Source organism: Wyeomyia smithii, chromosome 3, assembly GCF_029784165.1.
Source record: "Wyeomyia smithii strain HCP4-BCI-WySm-NY-G18 chromosome 3, ASM2978416v1, whole genome shotgun sequence".
In the NCBI taxonomy this organism is placed as follows: Eukaryota; Metazoa; Arthropoda; class Insecta; order Diptera; family Culicidae; genus Wyeomyia; species Wyeomyia smithii.
The window spans coordinates 504173-526559 of record NC_073696.1 but is presented as its reverse complement, the minus strand read 5'-3'; the positions used below and the strand labels follow the sequence as shown (position 1 = coordinate 526559).

General features: G+C 39.7%; 2 protein-coding genes and 1 long non-coding RNA gene across 8 annotated transcripts in view; 2 read left to right on the top strand and 1 right to left on the bottom strand.

Annotated features, from left to right (window-relative positions):
* Positions 1-1527: 1527 nt before the first annotated feature.
* Positions 1528-4316, top strand: LOC129727160 (histidine protein methyltransferase 1 homolog). Its single transcript, XM_055684683.1, has 5 exons — positions 1528-1834; positions 1895-2286; positions 2348-2586; positions 2696-2932; positions 4178-4316. The coding sequence occupies exons 1-4, from the start codon at positions 1774-1776 to the stop codon at positions 2898-2900; spliced, it is 897 nt and encodes a 298-aa protein (XP_055540658.1). The 5' UTR covers positions 1528-1773; the 3' UTR covers positions 2901-2932; positions 4178-4316.
* The window catches only part of LOC129727158 (rap1 GTPase-activating protein 1), a 150335-nt gene continuing 130881 nt past the window's right edge, over positions 2934-22387 (bottom strand). For 5 of the 6 annotated variants that reach the window (XM_055684676.1, XM_055684680.1, XM_055684678.1 and 2 more), the window contains 4 exons: positions 8775-10442; positions 8439-8712; positions 7754-8154; positions 2934-5232 (listed from right to left, as the gene is read on the bottom strand). In XM_055684676.1, coding sequence (XP_055540651.1) covers positions 5092-5232; positions 7754-8154; positions 8439-8712; positions 8775-10442 — 2484 coding nt within the window. In that variant the 3' untranslated portion in view covers positions 2934-5091. The remainder of the gene's footprint in view (positions 5233-7753; positions 8155-8438; positions 8713-8774; positions 10443-22387) is intronic. The other variant, XM_055684677.1, reaches the window with a different exon arrangement.
* LOC129727161 (uncharacterized) lies at positions 14589-15274 on the top strand. Its single transcript, XR_008728493.1, has 3 exons — positions 14589-14830; positions 14894-14946; positions 15092-15274. It is a non-coding gene; the product is annotated as an uncharacterized LOC129727161 (long non-coding RNA).

Genomic DNA, 22387 nt, shown 5'->3' with positions numbered 1-22387 from the left:
ATTTTTCATGGTAAAATTATTGTCGGTGGTAGATTCAACCTGAGGAGCGACAACTGGCTTCTTACTCTTCTTCATCACCCACCTTGATGATCCCTGTTGTATTTTTCGCAAGTGATGCCATTCACACGAAAAATACTTGAATGTTTTACTGCTTTTTAGATGCATTAGTGTTAGTGAGAATGTTTTCTTTGTTAGATGTAAGAATTTTTGATTAGCTGTAAGAATCTCGAACAATATTCTTAAAATCCATCGATGATTATGATTCATTTATTGACCCATCTAAATTGTTATAAACTTAATCCAGAACGAATTCGAAAGAGAAAATAAGCTCACATTTCACAATTTACGACATTGGGCTGCGGTATGTCGTTCTTATACTTCACGCAGAACCCGCACGCGCACTTTTGGATCTTTTTATCGAAATGGGATCTCTTACTACGCCCGTATTTTTACGCTTTGTACTTTATACTTCCGTGCAGGTATTTACTCAAGAATATGTAAATCATTTTTACCTAAAAGTACCTTCCCGCACAGAAGGGTTGATTTACGTAATAAATACGCATATTTGGGTATTTTTATTTTGCTGTGAACTATTGACATCCCTATACCAAATAACAGTGAATGACAATGAACTCATGTCATGGGCTCAAACTCATTTGTGTCCGCTTTCAGCTGTCAGATAAAGGTGATATGCTATCTCGTTTACATATACGTTGAGATGTTAGCCTTTGAAACCTGGCGCGATGCCAAAGGGGTATTTTTCTGTGAACGTTTTTGTCTGTTGAATCCTAAGGGGAGACAACTGAGTATAGATTTGCATCCGCTTTGGGAACCACTCGCTGATTGGTTGAAATTGAAAACTGGAGAGCTAATCACATGTCTTACTGTTTTGGTTTTGGCAGTGCTGCTGAACAACACGTTTTGTTGTTTTGATACATAGTTCATTTATGATTTCACCTGGTATAATCTGAATATCCAAGTGAACATTCAAAATAAAGTTCTTTGTGTACCAGAGTAAGACCACATACATGAGACATACATAACACTGGCGTTTTTTTCTGGTGATCGTTGTCCTATAATACTCCGTACCTCGTGCTGTCCAACTGCTCGACAAATAATAAACAAAATGAATTTTCATTTCTCGGCTTTATCGAGCCCCAAAGAAAATCCCATAAGGAACTGTCAAAAAGTTCTTTACAAAATCAATGCAGCATTTTTCGACTGGGAACGAGACAAATGCAGGGCTGCTCAGGCACACCGCCTTCGTAAACTACTCATACAGTGATTTTATTCCACGGGGATGGCATCGCTGTCAGTTACCATACATTTGACGCGTTACCAGCAACACTGGCACTGGCACCCGAAAAATGGTCAGGTTACCCTTATATTATGTTGATTCGGGCAAACTTACCAAATGTTGACTGCAATTATTGATAGCATATCAGATAGTTTTGAACAATTTTTGAAAATTTTTGCATATTATGTGATATTATAAGTGATAAGCACTTGTACAGAAAAATACAGATTTTTTTACGAGTGCATAGATTTTTCAAAATAAAATCTGGCAGCTCTGCATCGCATCTCTCGCAAAAAATTGTTTACAGCTGCTACTTCATTCATCGCAAAACCGATAAATCACGCAATAATATCTAACCTTGAATGATTTGATTCAGTATTTGCCGGCATTTCATTGAAAAGATAAACTGCAACGTTTTGCTTGTTACTTGCTATTGTTACACTTTTTTTTGTTCTAAGTAGGTAAATTTAAGAATAATGTTCGAATTTGCGTTTCTATCGTCTGATGCGGTAGAGGATGTTTCAAATCGAGCTGCAGGTAAGTTTTTGTTTGGGTCCGCTTCATGTTGACAGTAGTTTTGTTTACGACTACTTTTAGCGGCAGCTTCTAATGAGCAAGAATGTGTAGAACTACAGATCCCCGAGGACCTTCGTCAAGGCATCGATATTGAACCGGATCGATTGCATGTTTTCGTAGCCAGCCTGGATACTCAAGTTGAGTATCTAAACTGTCTGACACTGCCACAAGAAGACCTGTCAGGTCAAGTTCTATCAGCTGAAATGAACCACTCGGATTTGATTCCGGGAGTGTATGAGGGAGGACTGAAGGTATGGGAGTGTACTTTCGACCTAGGAGAACTCATCGCAGAGCAGGAGAGATACACAAAACTACTCAAAAATGCGTCGGTGCTCGATTTAGGATGTGGCTCTGGAATATTGGGTATACTAGCAGCTAAACTAGGTGCCGCCTCGGTGTGCTTTCAAGACTATGTAATATTGTTTAGTTTGATATATTAATATGGTTTTAACATGTATAATTTCTTATCTGCAGAATCGAGAAGTACTAACAAATGTTACAATTAAAAATTACTGTTTCAACTGTTGCAACGAGAAAAACGACATCCAATCCCAGGCAAAGCCGAGTTTCTATTCGGGCGATTGGGCCAGCTTTGGACGAAAGACGCAAGAATTGTACGACATAATTCTTACCTCAGAGACGATTTACGATACCAGAAACTATGGTAAATTGATCAATTTGCTAAAAAGCAAATTGAAGCGTAATGGAGTAGTGTATCCTTTTGAAAACCGTACAAAGATTATTTTTTTTGCAACTAAAATTCATGCGTATAAAACGATAATCCTTAACTCAGTCCCGTTATCACTGCGACGGTGTTTGCAGTTTGCTGGCCGCCAAGACATACTACTTTGGCGTGGGTGGTGGGCTGCGCCAGTTCGAACAGGCCTTGGAAGCGGATGGAATGCTCGGACATCGGGTTGCATGGGAGTGTGACAATGGCGTTCGACGTGAAATTCTTGAGATTCGTTGGAATGCAGAACCGCCGGCAACAGCTGAAGCTGCAGTCGTCGAGACTGTCGAAAAATGATGGACTTCTTTTCAGTTTCAAACGAACTACAGGTTAACTTTTTTGTTTCTTTCTAATACATTTTTTTAAATATATAGATTTCATGTTCATTTCATCCGTCACGCTTGTAAGAGAAGCCCGCGTTTGAATTTACTTTGCTTGCATTACCGTCTTGTTATGAATGGGTAAAGATGTACTGTTTCATTTTCTTGTTGCCAATAATCAGCTTCAGCTTTATTTAGACAGAAATGTTTTATTTATAACACTGGATATTTTTGTTGTTGTTTTTTTTTGTATTTTTGTCTGCTCACTGACATCAAATTATGTTGCGTTCTACGTGCTGTTGTGTGTTTATGCTGTGTGCACATTTTAGGTTTTTAGTTAGTTTATTTTTCTTCTTCTAACATTCATATTGACTTACACTGTTTTTTCCAATGTGAAAGTAAAAGCAGAGATTCTATGAATGTGTAGATTTTTTGGGAATGTTGTTAACTTTGGTATCAATTCTTTATGTGTCACTAACTCCTTCAGGGTTAGACAGAAACAGTTTGAAAGTACTTCTGGTCACGGTTGCAGTTTTTTGTAACATTTCGCCTAATCGGGAACAACTTTTCATCGTACAAAAATTTTATATTGAAGGCAGTATAATTCGCACAGTTTGTAGTTATGTCTTGATAAAGATTTCATCTAAAACAGGTATTAGTGTAGTCTTAGGGTACCAAAAGCGTTCTATTTCGTGAATTTTCTTTTTTTTTTTAATTCACGCTAAGGCCAGAAAGATTTCGCACAGTGATTTCTTGTTTCCCCTTAGTCGTTGAAGTTATGTTGTATTGCACGTGTAAAGGTTAAACTTTTTTGCATCAATGCATTTATACATTAATATTTAATCTGGGTAAACTAGTGGGTATTTACTAAAAGCTAGAGAAAACATCTGTTGGGTTACAGCGAGCTTATCGTCACTTGGATTGGTTATTTCCTGCATGTATAGAGTTTTCTCTTTTGTTTTTTGGTTTGTTTTGGTTTGCCATCACTTTTGTCAAATAAAACACCCGCTTCTCATAACGTAAAAAGCACGATCTACTAATAATAGCCCGTTTTAAAATTTTCCTTTGACTTTACACTTAAAATGAACAACATTTTGTTTTAAAGTATCTCTGCTTTGATTCAACGCTTAGTCCGGTCTTGTAATATATAAGTTTTCTAAACATGATTTACTCGCTAATGCATCTACGCGTACAGTGTAGTATAAATATATCTGGTAATTGACATTTACAGCGCATTTTTTGTCCTACTTTCAGTCAAAGACCAAAGAAAAAGTAACTGATCCTAATTTCAGTTCCAGTGTACGCGAGAGGGCATTCCCTTTTCTCCGTTATCACTGTGATGAAGGACAGCAGGTCAAACACGTTTATTTACAAATTTTCGTTTTTATTAAGTGTCAACTAGAGTGCTGTTTTCAGGCTCAATAAGGGTACCAACAACTGGTTGTAGTTCAATGTGCAACATCAAATAGCTTATTTAGAAGTGTCCCTCTTTTTTCTCTATTCTGATGTTTTTTTTTCCGAGAAAGGTTAACAAACAAAAATTGAGAACCGAGAAATGAGGTAAAAAGGACCAGAGTACTCAATACAAACTAAATAGTTACGGAAAAGCTGTGAAATAAATAATAGTATACTGTATAAACAAACTTTTTACACGAAACGTATAACTTGTCTTCCTCTTTTAATTAACTAGAGAAATAAACCTTATAGGAAAAAATAATTACCCTTATTTTTTTTTTGTTTTTCGGTCGTATCCGATACTCGTACGTATTTTTGCATTTTCAAATGTATTAAATAAAGCGGTATTCGAACATTCGTTTTGATTCGAACGAAAATAGGAATGCGAACTTTTGATACTTTCGTACAAATGTGACTCGTACAAAAACAAGAATAAGGGTCAATGTCTAATGAGTAGTTGTTAAAAGAAGTAGTTCCACAAAAACAAACATATGAAAATGTGAGGATGAGATTGCGTTCCTATTCGATCGATGGCCATTGGCCGGAGGGTTTCTATTCTGTTTTCGATACTCGAACACCTGGTGGGTGAACAACGTTAATCAGTAATCAGTAATGCTCCATATTGTGTACTACACAGCAGTTTTGCAGTAAGTAATGATAGTGGGTGATCTCTTTTTTCCGTTTTTTTTGGTATACTCGGTTCTGATGCCGAATTACATTGGTTCCGTAGCTACTGTGGGCATGTATTCTTTCAGTAGATCCCGTAGCCGAAGGATTTCTTTACCAGCTGCGGCAAGATCCCCTTGTAAAGAAAGTTCTCGCTCTCTCAATCGCTTGATGTCCCGCTGGCAAGTCTAAAATAGAATTAGAAATGGAAATTATTGATCAATACGGAAGAAGTTTATTTTAACTAGCAATCAGTCGTCTATGCTGGGGAAGTCTGTTACTATCTTCTCTTATATATAAAATAAAGTTACATATATGTGCAACCGCCCATAACTTTACAACGGAGCGTCTGATTTGAGCTGGCTTTGTTCTGTTGTGTTCGTCTTCTAGGAAAATTCGAAGGAAAATGGTAGAATTCACGAGAAAAGAATTTCCATACAACGAAGAAATAAGATCGAAGAAGGCGCAATAAACAACAATATGACAGCAATTTAAAACAGATGACTCTCGACAGTTATTTTGAAATCATCCTTCAAATCTACCACCGAAAATAAAATACAAATAGGAATACACTCGACTGGTAGCTACCGTCACGGTAATCGGTTGAACTATCTAAACATATAAAAATGCAGCTCTGTCGGTCTGTCTGTCTGTCTGATCCACATAGGCTTGGAAACTACTGAAATGATCAGCGTGAAATATTGTGTATAGGGGTTTTAGGGATAGTCCGAAACCCCCCTCTTTTCTGGAAGGGAGGGGTCCCATACAAATAAATCACAAATTTATGCACATCTCGAAAACAGACCAAGCAAATCGAACCAAATTTGGCATATGGATGTCTTTAAGGGTAACAAATATGTCCAAATTGGTTCGACACCCCTCCCTCTTCTGGAAGGGAGGGGTCCCATACAAATGAAACACAAATTTCGCACAGTTCGAGAACCAATCAAGCAAACATAATGAAATTTGGTTTGTGAATATTTTTAGATGTAACAAATATGAATAATGGTTCGACACCCCTCCCTCTTCTGGAAGTAAGGGGTTCCATACAAATTAAACACAAATTTCTGCACATATCGGGAACTAACCAAGTAAATGGAACTAAATTTGGCAGGTGAATATTTATAGGGGTAACATATATGTTTGACACCCCTCCTTCTTCTGGAAGGGTGGGGTTTCCTACAAATTACACTCAAATTTTTTTACAACTCCAGAACTAATTGAGTAAATGGAACCAAATTTAGCATGTGGAGGTGTTTGGGGGCAAAAAATATTTTAATGGCACCCTCCCCACTTCTGGATGGGTGGACACTCATACAAATCAAATTCCAGTACTCTGGAAGGGGAGGCAGATTTCCCATGCAAGCTGAACAGATATTTCAACCAGGTTTTCCGGAAAATAGCCTACAATGATCGGGTCGATGGACAGGAGCCAAAACTCGACTCCAGACGCCATTTTTAAGTTTGAGATTGTAATGGTGCACTGAAGCTACATGTCGACCTCAGACAACATTTTGAATTGTAAGATGGAAACTTCCGGTGTCTGGAAAACAGCCTAAAATGACCAAATACCACCCAATATGAGCGTTTCTTTTACCAGAATCACGCTCAGAGGCCAGAAATTTTCTTCAAATGCCATTTTGAAATCCAAGATGGCGACTTCCGGTTTCTGGAAAACAGCCGAAAGTGACCGAATACCACCCACTATGAGGTTCTCCGGAATCAGAAGCTAAAAATTTACCACAAACACCATTATTAATGGAATTTATGAAGAAAACAGCCGAAAATGACCAAATAACACCCAATATGGGTGTTTCTTAAACCAGAATGACGCTCAGAAATTGTCTCCAAATTCCATTCTGATATCCAATATGGCGACTTCCGGTTTCGGAAAAACAGCCAAAAAGATCGAATAATACTTAATATGGATATCTTCGTAATCGAGTTGATGCATTGAAGACAAGCTTTGACCCTGGACACTATTTAGAATTCAAAGATGACCACTTTCGGTTTCTGGAAAACAACAAAATTACTGAACACCACCCAGTATGGGTATTTCCGGAATTAGATCGATGCCAGCCAGAAAAACAGCTAAAAATACCAAAAATACGAATACCACTCAATATGAATATTTTCAGGATCGAGGTGATGTACAGAAACCAAAAGTCGAGGATGTTGTCATTCCAATAAAATCCATTGTTTCAAACGATTTGTCTTTTGACATTAATCATATCCTTTGACCAGTTCGTTGTGTATTTGCAGACTATAAACAAATCGCAAGGAATCAATGAGTGTTTAAAAATATTAAATTGAACACAAAAATGGGCGAGACGAAGTTTACCGGGTCAGCTGGTCTTTTCATAATTTTGATTAAAAGTAGAAATTTAACCTTCATTACAAACCACAATAAATTTATCAACCGTTGTGTTACTTGATTTCGTTCTGAACGGAACTGAAAACGCTTTTCCTGGTTTCAATATACTACATATCATAGTAAGCAGGTACATGTTTGTTTATGATTTTACTATCAAACTGATCAAACTATATATCGGTTGCCATGGCAATTTACCCGCCAAACATACAGTGAAATTTAAGTCCATAATGTATAAAACATGCCAGTAGGATATTTTGTATTGAGATGTCTATCAGGCTTACGTCGTCTATAAATTCTGTAAGATTACTTAATATTTCTAGCTCAGGTTTACTTACCACATTCTGCCTCAAAAGATCCAGTTTATCACACTTGAGACGGGTAATTTCCTGCTTGAATCCGTCGACCTGCTGCAGTAACTCCTGTGTTTGCATAACACCGATCCCGTTAACAACGGCGACGTTGCCAGCGCCAGTGACAACCCCAGTCCCGGTACAGTTTGCTGCAGTCGTTCCACTGCTTCCGGTGCTACTTCGCTGATCCCGGGTACTGTCCCCACCGGTGCTTCCAGTGCCGACACTGACACTAATCACACTGCCTCCACCGTTCGTGGAACGTTCCGCCCGATCACCATCGAGGCACAACGAACAGGCCTTGGTGGTTGCGTCTGCGGACGACATCGATTCCAGCCCTGTATCGCTGTCGATGTAGGTTGCTCCGGCATCTACATTTGGGAAAACTTCAGTTCGTAAATCAAATTCGTCAGGTGGTGTTGGGAAAAGGGTAGGGAGCATTATCAGGCGGGAAAAGTCAAGCATTGTTCGTCGGGGGAAGTTTAACCAATTTTACAAGTTTAACGGGGAAGCAAAAAAGGGAACAAAAAGAAAGCAAACAGATGCTTAGATTAGTATTACAATCCTAATTGTATTATTGAACAGTTCATTTTGATTAGATGGTGATGCGTGATAGGTTTCAAGGATGAACATGCGGTGTGCAATGGGATGATAGTTCTTAACTACGTACCCATCGGATCGAGATCAACACTGTTTAGACTGGAGTCATCACTGGTTTCTGACATTGCCACTGGGCCATTATTGTTATTGTTGTTATTATTATTCGAGTGGGTTTTTGCTCCATGACTACCATGATTGTTGTTTGCTGTGTTGCTATTGTTGTTGTTGTTATTCGGGTTTGGATTTAGAGAACAGCGAGATGTGATGTCTGGAGATGAGGCAACCGAGTCATTGGGCGACTTTCTCGAACCAGTCGTGCTGCTTTTCGATAGCGATCGACCAATCTAGAAATCAAGATAGTTTTTATTATTGTGGTTATTATTGTTCAATGACTACTAGTACTCACGTTGATATTCTGTCCTGCTCCGTAGGAGGCATCAGACATGTCCTTAGACTTTTTGATTGAGTTTTGATGCTTTGGGTTAGAATCAACTCCATTTGTTTGGTCGGAGTTTTGTGATCGCAGTCGAGCGTTAAGTGCTTTCTTGACCGTATCGATAAACCGTGATCCGGTGAAACCGCTCTCGGACTTGGGAGTTTCCGGAGTGGGTGAGGTGGGAGCTCCTAATAAATCAGCCCCAAGGAAATCCCTCGTTTTCTCCTTCAGTTCGTCGACCAGATTCTGCAATAGAGAAGTCCTGGTACGTAGTTCCAACTGAGCGAACTTATCCGCTTTATAACAGGCATTTTCAGCATTAATCAGTTTCGTCAAAAGAAACTCTTTCAACTCAGGTCCCTTTTTGAATACTGATGGTTGAGGAAGCGTCGGTCCAAAAAACGGAACGTCGTCTCGGGCAGTCACTGAAATCTTATACCGACAGTTGGGAGTATTAGGCTCCAACGGTTGAACGACAATGAAAGCATGAAGGAAATGACTCGCAATCATCGCCGGTGAAAATGGAGTGTTTTCTTCCTGAAAAACAATCGCCACAATGTCATTTCCAATGTGACGTTTCCGTTGGAGCTGTTGAGGATCTCCTTCAGTGTAAGGTAACAAGGTCGATACGTGGAACATAATCTCTCGTTCTTTGAACACTTCGTACACTGCAGTATCGCCAGTGTGGCCGTTTTGAATGTCTAGCCCTCCACGATAGCCTTTATGATCACGTAGTCGTATTCGTTGACCGAGAAGATCGAGGAATTCTTCGAACGCTGGCGTTGTATCACTGTTGCAGAAGAGTTCTTCCTCAGCGGTTTGACCGTAACGTTGGTACAGAACACCGAATTTAAAATTTGTCACTAGCACGTGTTCGTCATAGCTAGCGATCAGAGTAGAAGCTTTAGGACACAGTACAGGCATAAAACTATCCACGTTGATCTGTTCGTTTAGTAGCCGCGCCATTTTGATGGGAGACGGATTCGAACCGAGACATGATGCAGGAATAATTTCATGCATGGTTCCTGTTCGCAATCGCAGAAGTAATCGAATGTGATCCTGACTTGCTACATTTTCCGATTTAATTGAGAGCAGTACTGGGCCCAGTTGATCGTCATGTCCGACCAGGTTAGAATGTTCACGAGAGATGAAAAACCGTCGGTAACATTTAGCCGTATCGTCTGACTCAATCTTACCTACGCGCCACGTCGTATGCGATGGTATGTCATAGCCGGCATCATGATCGGTACCATCTACCCAGTAACCTCCGCTATTCGGTATCACGATCATCTGGTAGGGTGCTGATTTACTGAGGTGATCCTCTAGTAATCGCTGCAGCGGTGGGATTGTGGATATGATCGACGAACTTTGGGAACTTACTGATGATTGGCTTTGATATTGTGGGTGATGGTGCAGGGAGCTGCCATTCGAGAGCGTGTGATGTAGCTGGCCACTGCTGCTGTTCGAAAGTAGATGCGGCGAGGCTGGCGTCGAGCTGGAGTTCGAGTGCGGATTCGAGGACATCGAATTCGAGTGCCGCAGGAGCGTTCGAGTTTGTTGAGGAATTTGAACGGTGAGATTGTTCGGCGCGTCATTGTTGTTACCGTGCGGATTGGAGATTCGTTCTTCACGGGAGTTCTGCAAATTAGAAAAATGAAACAAAAATTAGACCTCGTGTCGATAGATTTCGATTCATCATGGTTTGAATTCAAATTACTACACCGCGACAAATTGAGCCGATCGATGATCGATTTGCATTGCACGTATAGCTTTCGATTTTGTTTTCTTGATCGTGAAGGTAATACTCAACTGAAAGACATACACGTTTTGGTGTCGTTAAAAGCGTGCTAAGCATGATCGATATGTGACTCAGTTTCGAAGGCCATGTTTCTACCATCGGTAGGACAAGTTCCAAACATGGAGCTACTCCCGCGCATGCTTGAACAGCATTCGATCACGTTCAGCTGATGCCGGACCAGATTTGCAAATTGCACAAAACCTCGCAGTAGGACGGGGTAACTACTAACAAACGCGCACAATCGACGGTTTTGCGGGTCGTTAAAAGCCGCAAATCATTTCAGTTTTAAGTGCTAATAATATAGATTTGCTTTTTTCAATTCTTTCTCAGACGCCCTAAAATTAGATGCCCACACGCACGCAGCAAAGCGGGTATGCCACGCAACGCAACACAGACCAGACACTTCACCCATTGAGTGACAGAAAAGTCATTAGCGAACAGCAACCGGTTTGCTGTTTGCCTTATGTTTGTTTTTCACGAATCAACTGTTGATTGATCGTTCGGGCGCCGTGACAGAGGAGCTCAACAAAGGTAAGGAAAAGCGAAAATGTTGGGAAAACTTGTGTGTAATATTGCCACATCCAATGGTATGCGCGGAATGAAATTTTGTCGACAGCTGCTACACCAACTTTTGTTGACAAACGCACGTTTAAACATCGGGTTGAACAATGTGTAAAAATGTTTGGTAGCTCGGTTGCTTCGATCGTTGAAGAATCGGTTTATTGTCATCAAAATTATCCTGCGCGCATCTACTAGACTAGAATGTAAACAAAAAACAACTGGCGACAATGAAAGAAACGTTGAAATAATGAATGACCTTGAAAAAAGTGTTTGGCCTCCACAAGGACGAAATAAATGTGTGACTGTCGAAACACGACCGAAATAAGATATTTATCGTCGCGGCGGTGATTAGAGCAAAATGTCAGCAATAACCAGCGGAGAAAATGTCGTTTCAACTAACTAAGATTAAGTAACGTAAACCGAAAGGCCAATAAAGGGGAAATGCTAATGAGGAACAGTGCAGAACTTAGTGGCGCTAAAAATGGTTTCACTCGTTTTGAGGGAGTGATACATTATTCAACGGTCCTGCTGGTAACGTTTGCACGTGATTGCGTGTCTGCGATTCTCCTTACGCACGCTAAGGAGTTTGCTTTCTTAGGTCGATTCACCAGGTTTGAGCTACCTGTTCAATTGAAGGTCACAAGGCTATTATTTAACCCCAAAAATAAACTCATTTGGTCAACGGTTTCCAACTAGTTTGGTACTAATGCGGTACGAAAAAGTTTCCACGAATTACCGATCTATCGATTACCGTGTCACATTAAACAATTTTGCGCCGTTTTTTGATCGCGAGGGAATTTAACTTCCGTTAAATAGGTTTGCTTGAATTCGTGCTATTTATGAATCACAACCAATATGAAGGATTATTACTTCTGTAGCGTATTTGTATAACACTGGTCGACAGAAGGAAACAAATGTTACTCTTAAGCTCAATATGTGTAAATTTTGGTTCGCTCGCCGGGTTCGTCGCTTCTACGTTGGCTCATTCAAGTCTCTGAAAAATGTATCTTCACTAGTGGCATCAAAATTGACAGGAATGGTTGAAAAGCTATGATCTTTTTTTTCAGTTTGAGCTCTAGGGCAAAACCTGTGTTTACCTGTGTTATCAATTGGCAGTGATTATGTAAAAGAACTAATTAGGGCTCTGAACAATCAAGATACATTAATCTTGTACAAGTGGATCAGTGGATCGTCTTTACTCCTTGAAAAGAACAAAAGTGCCGCTGTCGCTGATACAATTTTAGATAACGACAAAATGAGTGACGGTGTAGAAATCTATATCCATATAAACATTTGAAGATGTGAAACAGTTATGCAGCTATCATACGCGCCAACAAAGTTGGCGAGTGTTTGTTTCGCCTGCTATGTTCAGTTAAGATAGTTCAAATTGTTTATGCAAATTTGATGCAGCGAAATCCAGCTCATGACAAACAGCACTCGCTGTGTAGCGTGGGCAAGGGGGACGAAAATAAATAAAACTCGAAGATAACAACAGCCGACCGACCGACATGCGATAATGCTTCGATGATACCTGACTATGTGAACTTGTCAGGAGGGCTCATTGACAGCCAGCCGGCTCGTTTGAGACAGTACCTTCGCCCCCCAGTGCGGTTTCGAGGTGTAGCAGTTTTATCTTGTTTTTCTTTCATTTTTTTCATCAGGCCAAAAGCGGTTAACCACTTCCGCCATGTTGGCCGTAAACCTGTACAAGGAATCTCATTCTTCCGAATAATCACACTTTATCCACTAGTAATGTTAAACCAAAAAACGAGTATATATATAATGATGTTTGATGAGTGAGTTAGTTTCACATTTGTTGCTTTCACGATTGGGCAATAACCAAGTTACCTATCTACATCCAGATTCACAAAATCCTTTATCAACAATACTGGTCAACCTCCCTAGAGCTCAAATTGGAAAACATGAAAGATTTTAGCACAGACTAACAGACGTAACATTGGAACCTAGCTTCATTGCACAAAAAACGATCATTTCAAATTTCTAATAAAATAACGTCTGGAACGCTGTAATGCAATCTCATATACAATTAGTAGTTCCCAATTTGACACATGCATGTACGATAGCGCTGATGTCCAAATACAAGACGCAGCGCGTACACGACAGCAGATAATACTGGTGTTACTAATGTAAAGCGCTGGTATCATCCAAACGATAATTTTATTGAAAATTTGTTCAAAGTGTTATGTCTGTTAGTCTGTGCATGAATTATTGAAAATTTTTTATAAAAGCATCAAAGATTTAACTAGTTTTTTTTTGTAACGGGGTAAAAAGCGACTTCAGTATATTTCGCGCGTTTGACACGCATCGTAAACGATCTTCCGACTTTACTGGCCGATGTAGTGTAATTGGTAATACCTTACCCGTAGCCATAGATATAGGATGTGAACAACGTGGATTGCATTCTGCTATGAAATGAATGAATAGTTCTACCTGAAGTCGTCGCCACAGGCCGGCAAGGAAGTACCATGGGTTGGAAGATAAGTAATGCAACATGATAATGGAAGACCCTTCACCGTGTCTCTTCAGCAGTAAAGCCAGGCACGAAAGAAGTGGTGCAGAAACAAAGAAAAGAACTTTTTGCCGTCACAGTCGCTGTGGTTTGTCTCCACTAATGACGACGACGACGACGAGGCCAACGTGCTACCGAGCGCTAGGAAATCTAGTGAAAAGTGTCTGCTTTGATATCGACCAAGTGTCGTAATCTACATAATCATAATAAAATGTGGGAAAATGACCATCTCCGCAACGGAGTAGAAAGAAAAACTACAACCAGAAACAAAGCCTACAGTATACTTAACCTAACCCATTCGTATTCATATTCGCATTTTACGCCTTCTTGTAGGGTTCTGCAGTTTCAACCGAGCTTTGAATGAAGTACGACACGACGTTTATAACGTCACAGAACAATGGGAAAATGTTCTCCTTCTTCTTGCTTCTGGGTTGGCTGATTAAAGTAAAACCAGTTGGACATGGCGGCTGACTGTAGATTTCTTTGGGCGATCAAGCAAGCGAATCATCACCGTAGTTGCGTTGTCTCGTCGTTGTTGCATTTTTTGATTGACAAGTGTCATTCATTCAGCGCCACCGCCGGTGAGCTTCCGCTGCGAGTTCAAGGAATTTTTGCAGACTTGCACAATCAAAGAGTGCTGTTTAACACAAAAACAAGCTTACTTTGTTTTCCTTCGGAAACTAGCTATGATTCATCTGCTTCATCTGCCATGTTTTTATCGGAGAGTATTTTTTTCTCAGTGTTCAATCGACTGCAAAGTAAAAACGTCGCAGTTGATAGGAAGCAGGTGTTATCGTTTGAATAATATACGAGCTCCTAAAGTGTTGGTGGTTTATTTATTTATTCTCCACTTGCAAGACAGATGCAACTGGAAGAAACATGTGGGCAAGAAATGCTACATTCGCGGGTAAGCCATCGAAACACATAAGTTGTTGAAGTCAAATATCTCCTAAAGGCAATTCGAAGAACGACGACGACGTGCTTCTAGGGCTATCATTTGAACTCACTTGAAACAGCAAAGGAAGAGAAGAGATGTAGGTGGAAAAGAGTGAGGCTCAGGACCTGCTTAACAACTTCCGGAGTCAATTGTTGAATATTAAGGGGGAGGAACCCGTCCGGTTGCTAATTTTTGGGCCAGTATGTTTTTCGCTGTTGTCACTGAATGAGCAATTAATTTCCTTTTTCCGTTTTCGGTTTTAGCAACGCATGAGAATCTTCAAAAACGCAACGGACAGGATAGTCAATAAAAAATGGTGAGGGTGGCAGAATATATTAAATTCTGTACGTGTACGTGATGTGGTTATAATTCTTGAGATCTTTGTCGCCATTTGTCAGGTATGGTAAATGCGACCTTCTTATTAGTTTTCTTTCGTTTCTTTCGTTGCTATACCGAATTAGATCTGATAAAGTAGGCGGATATGTTAACGAATGAGTTGTACAAAAGAAAAACCGATACAATCAAAGTAACACATCCGGTTCTACTAGTTGAACCACTGAAATAGGTCACGGGGCAATTTATGTGTGTTTAAAGCAGACTACGGACGACTTATGCAATTGCGATACGTATTGTGGAAAATTGCGGCGCGGCTGTAATGACGTCAACCATAGATAGGCTTGCATAGGGAACTACCTGACAAATGACATATGAATGTTGAATGGTTACAATTAAAACGTATTTAAAACCTAACAAAGGTGATTTGAGAATTGTTAGTTTGGAAAATAACGAAAGAAAATGCTGTTTTCATGGTAACAACATAAATAAAATGTTTTGAAGTGTGGTATATTACATTGAAAAGGGAGCCTTAGGTGTATTCATCTGAAAGGTAGACTTCAGGAGAGGAAAAATCACAAGCGGATAATTATGCACTACCTAGAAAGCACTTGCCCTCATCACTACCAGTGCTGTTAAAAAATGAAAAAAATATGTAAACGTGATACAGTTTACTGTTTCCATGGTCATCTATAACTTCTCCTACAAGCAGATAGGAGCCCAGGGAACAGACTGAAAAACTGCTATAATATCGTAGTAGGCCGGCTTTTGGTTATCTGAGAACGTGAAGTGAAGCGGATAAAGTAGGAAAAAAACACAGCTGGCTGGAAATAATAAATAAATGAAAGGCACCCACAGCAAATGAATGTAGGAGCACAACAACCCGCAACGGCTAGGTATGGAGGCGCCCGGAGCGAAGAACGTGTTTAGTGCTCACAAAACCTGATGATTAACGACAAGTTAAAGGAAGCACGCTCCGTTGACCACGCCGTCACGCGTTTTTGCCAATCTCCACCAAGAACTTCTCCGTCCGATTCTTCTGTGCACCGGTACTCGTTCTTCGTCATTGCGCCGATGTGATGGCCTGAGAGTTTCTTGAATTTCTGCACCATCTATGAACCAAGTCATAACTTAATTACGAGCTAGCCATTTTCCTGTGGAACTCGTTGCAACCCAAGCAAGCATTGTTCAGAATAATCACCATCATCCAATGCCTACTACAGAATGTAAGCTTGCGTCATTTCTTTGACCTTATCCTCCTGCATAGCAAATCATGCACACGATTCGAAGCACGGTTCACCCCATAATTTTTCATCCACAAATGAGCAGTTTGAAATGGTTTTGATGCAAAATTGATGATATCGATTGACCTCTTGCTGAAAATATTTTTTTCTAGGTTGTCATGGTTGATTGATTTTGCGGATATGAATTGAATACATATTCATTTTTCTTTCTATTTATTAACCAATTTCCATTAGCTCGTAAAAGCAGAAAAACCCGTCCACTCTTATGGAAAACTGTCACATCTCTGAAGAATGTGCTATAAGTGATTGAATTACACCATTTCTTAGCTAACAAATGTTTCACTGGAAATCAAAAACAGAAGCCGTCAATTATCGACAGTCAGACTTTTGCTCGAACGCAAACTAAACTTCATGTTCATTTTTTAGCCCAACTCTAAGCCGCGGTGGAAACACGCCGCTCAAATTCCATCACCAATTGGTTCCTCGATATTTATGCAGAAAGCGTAACATGCAAATCGCCTTATACCCTAAGTCCAGGCTGTCGGCAACGGATTCACAGTCGAATTTAGTCTTTTGATTTGGCTTTAAAATTCAACGCACTCACGTGGCGCAGTGACTACATACTACCAAACTAAACAACGGTTCGAAAGAAGTAGCTTGTTTTGCGCGAAGTGAATTGTAGTAGTTGGGTTTCCTTCCTGAACCCAAATCGAAAGGCTGGCAAGTTACCTATGTTTTTACGCCTCGCAGCACTATTAAAAAGAGTTCAAGCTTGCCACTTTATCTGCTCATGAGTTGTGATAGAGTGCTTTACAGTAACGCGATGATACCGGAAAGTTGTAGTTTATATTATTACAGGTACATGTTGGGAGTGCAAAAGCAATATCAGAAAAACAATCCTAGTAGGCTATTGTCAGTTGCTAAATTGCTAATTTACCGAGGTCGACTAACGGTTAACATTAACGCCGTACACGTTGCATTCACGAAACGCAAGGAAGCGAATCGACAACATTAGCACATGCGTATTTTAAGTGATTTAATAGTTTTATTTTAATGTTAGAACCTGATGAACATGCAAGTTTTTCACTCTGCGAATATCATTTCAACGCCGGTCGGTCATAACGGAAGCCAAATTATCTTCTCTTAAGTACTTGAATTCAAACCTTCTCTTTCTTCCTGGCACATACGCTCTGGGTCATATCATGTTGAAACCATTTTCTGGTACCGGCCATCAACCGAAATTAGCACATAGCGGTAACAAACTACCATGCATTCTCCGTACCAGAAAAAAACTTACACTTGCGACCATATTTCGGTTGACACATTAGTGGGTAAAATACGAAGCCGCTAGGGTGTAAAGTATTCCCATCACCAGCTAATTAAACAGCTTCCATCGAGAAGATACTCGACAATAAAATAAAAACCGTGCTGTGTGCCATGAACGTCTTTCAATGCTTCGTGGTTTCATGGATTGTCTCGTGGCCTACTGAGTAGCGGAGCACGTGTATATTAATTTGATAAAAATGACAGAACATAAAAGCTGCAAATGAGTTCATGGTAAAAATAGCTGTTACACGCTTACTGCAATGTTTCTTCATTCGACTCTGTCCCATTCCAGTGGGAGCCCTATTTACAACCGCCCTTCTGTGTTTAACTTATTGCTTCGCTTAGGCAAATACAGCTGGTTCGGCCGCTCGCGATATGGCGAAGAAGAAATGTAGAGCAAACAAATCATCGCCGGCGATTAGTATTTATAGGATAAAATATAAATCAAGCGTGTGAGAGAATGCAAGCCAGACACATGGTGATGCATTTCATCGCAGCCTAGCCCCTAGTGTGAAAATATTGGTGGGCATTAGGTCGTGAGGATCCGCTTCTAAGGCACGTGGTCATGTTCTGGTCAATTTATGTACCACCTCTCCTTGTGTGATTAATCGGGGTCTTTTGATCAACACCTTCCAGTGACCATATGGATTTTTACTGCATAATAGAAACAGCAAACCCTCTTGTGATTGAATGTTAGCATCAGTTGTTTAGTATTTAAGCCATATAATAAGCTTGAGGGCTCATTTAATCCTGAATGTTTACCTTTGGTATCATAGCTTTGGCACTGGGAGCAGCTTCTCAGATATTGACTCAGATCTCACTCATATTTATAGCAGTGACCGACAACACACAGAAACGAATAATATATTAACGTGAAACGGGACGGAGTCCAAGCATGGAAGGACTGGTGGCTTCCGGCATTTCGGAATGCCGCATAAAATATCGTTAATTTTTCAACTAACCTGAGATTATTCATTGTGAAACTGCTAAACCAGCACCAGAGCATCGAATTCAATCAGTTTTCACATTTACTGCAAAACCTTTGAACGGTTTGATCTTGCTATTTTTTTACATCACTTTTTTTATCTCCCGGTGTTGTTTGTATTTTCGCGCCGGTAGCGACTAGAACATTTTCCACAAATACCGGCACGGAATAGTTGCGTAACCATTCAAGCTAAGCATACTTTTCTTTTTACGCTAATAAACATCGCGATCGTAGCTAGTTTTCGCGAAAAATCGTCCGAAATGGGCTAAAACTTGCATTTAAAGTGTAGCGCCTCGCAAAATTCCGGTTTTTGCTTTTTTCTAGTTTCAGGTCAAATGCGTGTGTCAAATTTTGCGCCCGTGTTGTTAACACCATAAGCAGCAAACAGCGCTAGTATATAGAAATGTTCAAATTGACGATTCTGTTAAATTTTATGGCATCAAAAAAATTAAGAGTTCGGTAACCATGTACTATTAACAATGATAAAATAATGCTTGGATTTCGTTCTGTTTCACCTTAAACGATTGCTATGACGAAGAAAAACAGTCATTGTTTGCTTTGTTTATCGTCATTCCTATCAGGTAACTTTTCACTATGGAAGCTGGTAACACACGTTATGCATACGTGAAAGTATAGACGCGACCCGTCTTTGCTGGAAACTGTTTTCAACATCCATCTTGTATCGTCGGGTTGCTCTAGTTTTGCGCTCCAACCGCCATGGGTTGAATTTGACAGCATTAATGTGTGTAAATATATATTTCCATAGCAAAGAGAAGAAAGACACGATAGACACTCGTAGCAAACAAGAAACAAGCCTAAATGAATTATCATTGATTCAAAAAACAAACGATAGCAGCATGGCACTACGGTTCTTTACGGCACATCGATCCTTTATTGTTTATGAAGCTGAGACCTATCATTAGCCTAGTATTGACGATACACTTTTCTCCGCACACCGGTAGGTGTACTAATCTTCATCCAGCCCGCGCTCCGGCATGCTATTGTGTTTTCATATACACGCATTAATTTTCATTCATTAACTGGTAATTAAGTCAACATATATATTTTCAAAGCTTTGTGGATTATGTAAAACGAGCAACACCGATGGGAAAATATACGGTTCTTGCTGCTAGTAGTGGAATTATTATTTTATCTCAGTTGACAGATGTTGACCGCCAACAGAGTGCTTATATGGTTGCATTTTCTGTGTTAACCTCGAGAGTAGGGTACTAATTTTGTTCTTTCCTTTCATTGCTCGAAAAATGTTTTTTTTTTCTGCATAAGAAGATTACTCTTACTATGTAAATCTTTTTAACTAGAATTCAAAATCAAATTCACCGCAAATATTGCACCCTTTATTGGGAAAACTTTAGAGGGATCAAATCATCGAGCAGATATCAATTAAACTTTTTTGTAAGTTCGGTGATATCGAAACCTAGACACCTTTTTGAAAAGAACCAACTAACTTGAAAAACAGTTTTTCTCAAACACTATAGAATCTACTTTGTTATTTTTATACAAAAATATCATTTGTTTTCTTAAACTTTTACACTGGAGGACACTTGATTTCAAAAATTAGCATTTTAATATCTTTTATTTCTATAAACGTATTTTGTTCTTAGATTTTTCGAAAATTTACTGCTAAAACCAATGGAATCTCAACAAATTTTATCAATGAGCACTTTCTCGAAAAAGAAGTTTTCTAAACAAAAACAAGAACCCAAATTTTTCTCGAATAAACAGTGTCATCAAACGCATCAAATTAACAAAGTTTCAATAAATTTTGAGAGCAGTTGGCAACTCTGCGGGCAAGTTTGAATTTAAATTTTTTCCAATTTCGCATTAGCGGGTACCGAACTCGAAACTCGTACAACCTTCAGCGAAATCGAATTCGCTATTAGTCTCGCCTATTGTTGTACACAATAAACAATAACAACATCGCAGTTCACGATTTTCGCCTTGTTAAATGTTCCGATCAAATAATTAATTTCACAAACTGTATATCGCATTAGTTTAAGCTTATTACTGTACCTAACGCTAATGGAAATAGACAAAACGTTCAAATTTTCCCTGACCAAACAAAGAGCATATAGTCTATGTAGACTTCAACTAGCTGGCTCTCAAGTGTTTTGTGTGTTTGTGCGGATTTGGGAAAGCAAATCAAGCGATTTCAAATTTACCAATTCGAAGAAGCAATCGAGAAAGAAAACTCATTTCGTGAGATTTGCGAAGATGCTATTTACCGTTGCCACTGCACCTCAAATAGAGTGAAAGTTAGTCACTTGTAATGGGAAACGGAGATTGAACTCTCAAGTTGTGCTAATTGCGCGAGTTTGAGTCACCCCTGTGTTCGTCACGACGGCCATTACCGATGTCGAGCCAATATCAGCCCACTTATGCAACTGCTTGCCTTCATAAATGACCAACGTGCAGTGCAGTTTCAGCACTGTAATCATTACTAGCAGCATCATCATTCAATGAGTTGGAAATACGGGGTGCATCATCATCTGATTTGCATTATGAACGTGTTTGCAGAAGTGCATAAGAGTATCGATTTCCCAGCCTCCAACTCTTGATAATGGTGCACTAGTTTATAAACATCAACATATGTTAGGCGCAGTGATGGCCATCAAAGCGGTGACGGTGCCGTCTTGTCTGGGTACCACGGGATATAATGTTACCTTTTCTGTCAATCATTTGGTGGTTTTCATTCAGAATACCAAAAACAGTGAAGCCTAATCATGGTAGAATTAGTGCCGAAGGGTATTAGGTGTCGCAATCGATATTGTTTCCATTTCCATTGCTCGCTGGTCCTGGCCAACAAAAGAATCCCAGACCGCTGTGTTTCAAGCAGTTGTTAATTACATTATTTGGTGTACATGTAACTAGAAAAGAATAATGAGGATATAACTATACGATGATTCGACCATTTGCGCAGCTAATCAAAAACAATTTATTTTCAATTTAACAAAGCACAACTGATACTGATGGCAGACTGCCAGCGACGGCGTGGCGCCCTAGAATTGAGCGTAATTTACTAATTTGGATGCGTTTCTACAAAACGCGTCATTCGACTGGCTACAGTAGCACATAATGGCAATAAAAAAAGATTGATTGATTGATATTTTGCTTCTGCTGCTTGAAAGTCTGTTTCTTTCTGCTGTTATTCCCCAAGTTCGTCCCGATTCAGGGTAATCAAACAGGTCGATCAGTCGCGAGACTAGTTGGATAGATTTATATAGCTAGTTCTAAGAATATTGTCAGCTACGCTTTATTTCTCTCTAGGGACAATTAAATAACGCTTTGAGTTATGTAGCGTTTAAGAAAATAAGCAACGTTCATAAAAATACCTGTGACATCAGTGAGCCTTGAACTATTTCTCGAGTCCCGCCTAGTTGTGTATTAACTACCGCTGTGAGCACGTGCTGCTTCACCTTCAATTAATTGTTTCCATCATTTATTATTATGAAAGTTCACACATTCGTAAGGCAAGCTTGGAAATCGGATGTTGCCTCCCATCAGGCGAGAGTATCGGTTGAGTTTAAGCCAAATAATCAGCTTCTTTCCACGTTGAAAGATAGTTATCGATTTCTCTCAAGCTGTGACTAAATTAAATGAATTTTCCGTTACCCGCTGAGTTTCTTTAGACGTCATCGACCGCTTTTTCTGTACTTGAAAAATAAAAAGCCTGTGAGAGTACCATCATCGGCCTGCTGCCATTATCCACTTCATAATCATTGCCATAATCCTCACGATCACGATCATGCTTAAACAGGTAAGCTGAATGGGCTGAAGGGTTTCATCCGAAGTGAAAAGAAGAGAAGAAAACTCAGAGCCAACTATTTGCATGTTGTTAGTCGCGGTCACGT

Coding starts and splice junctions, on each gene's coding strand:
- LOC129727160 (XM_055684683.1), top strand. CDS start 1,774: ATGTTCGAATTTGCGTTTCTATCGTCTGATGCGGTAGAGGATGTTTCA. Junction 1,835..1,894: donor TGTTTCAAATCGAGCTGCAG/GTAAGTTTTTGT, acceptor GACTACTTTTAG/CGGCAGCTTCTAATGAGCAA. Junction 2,287..2,347: donor CGGTGTGCTTTCAAGACTAT/GTAATATTGTTT, acceptor TCTTATCTGCAG/AATCGAGAAGTACTAACAAA.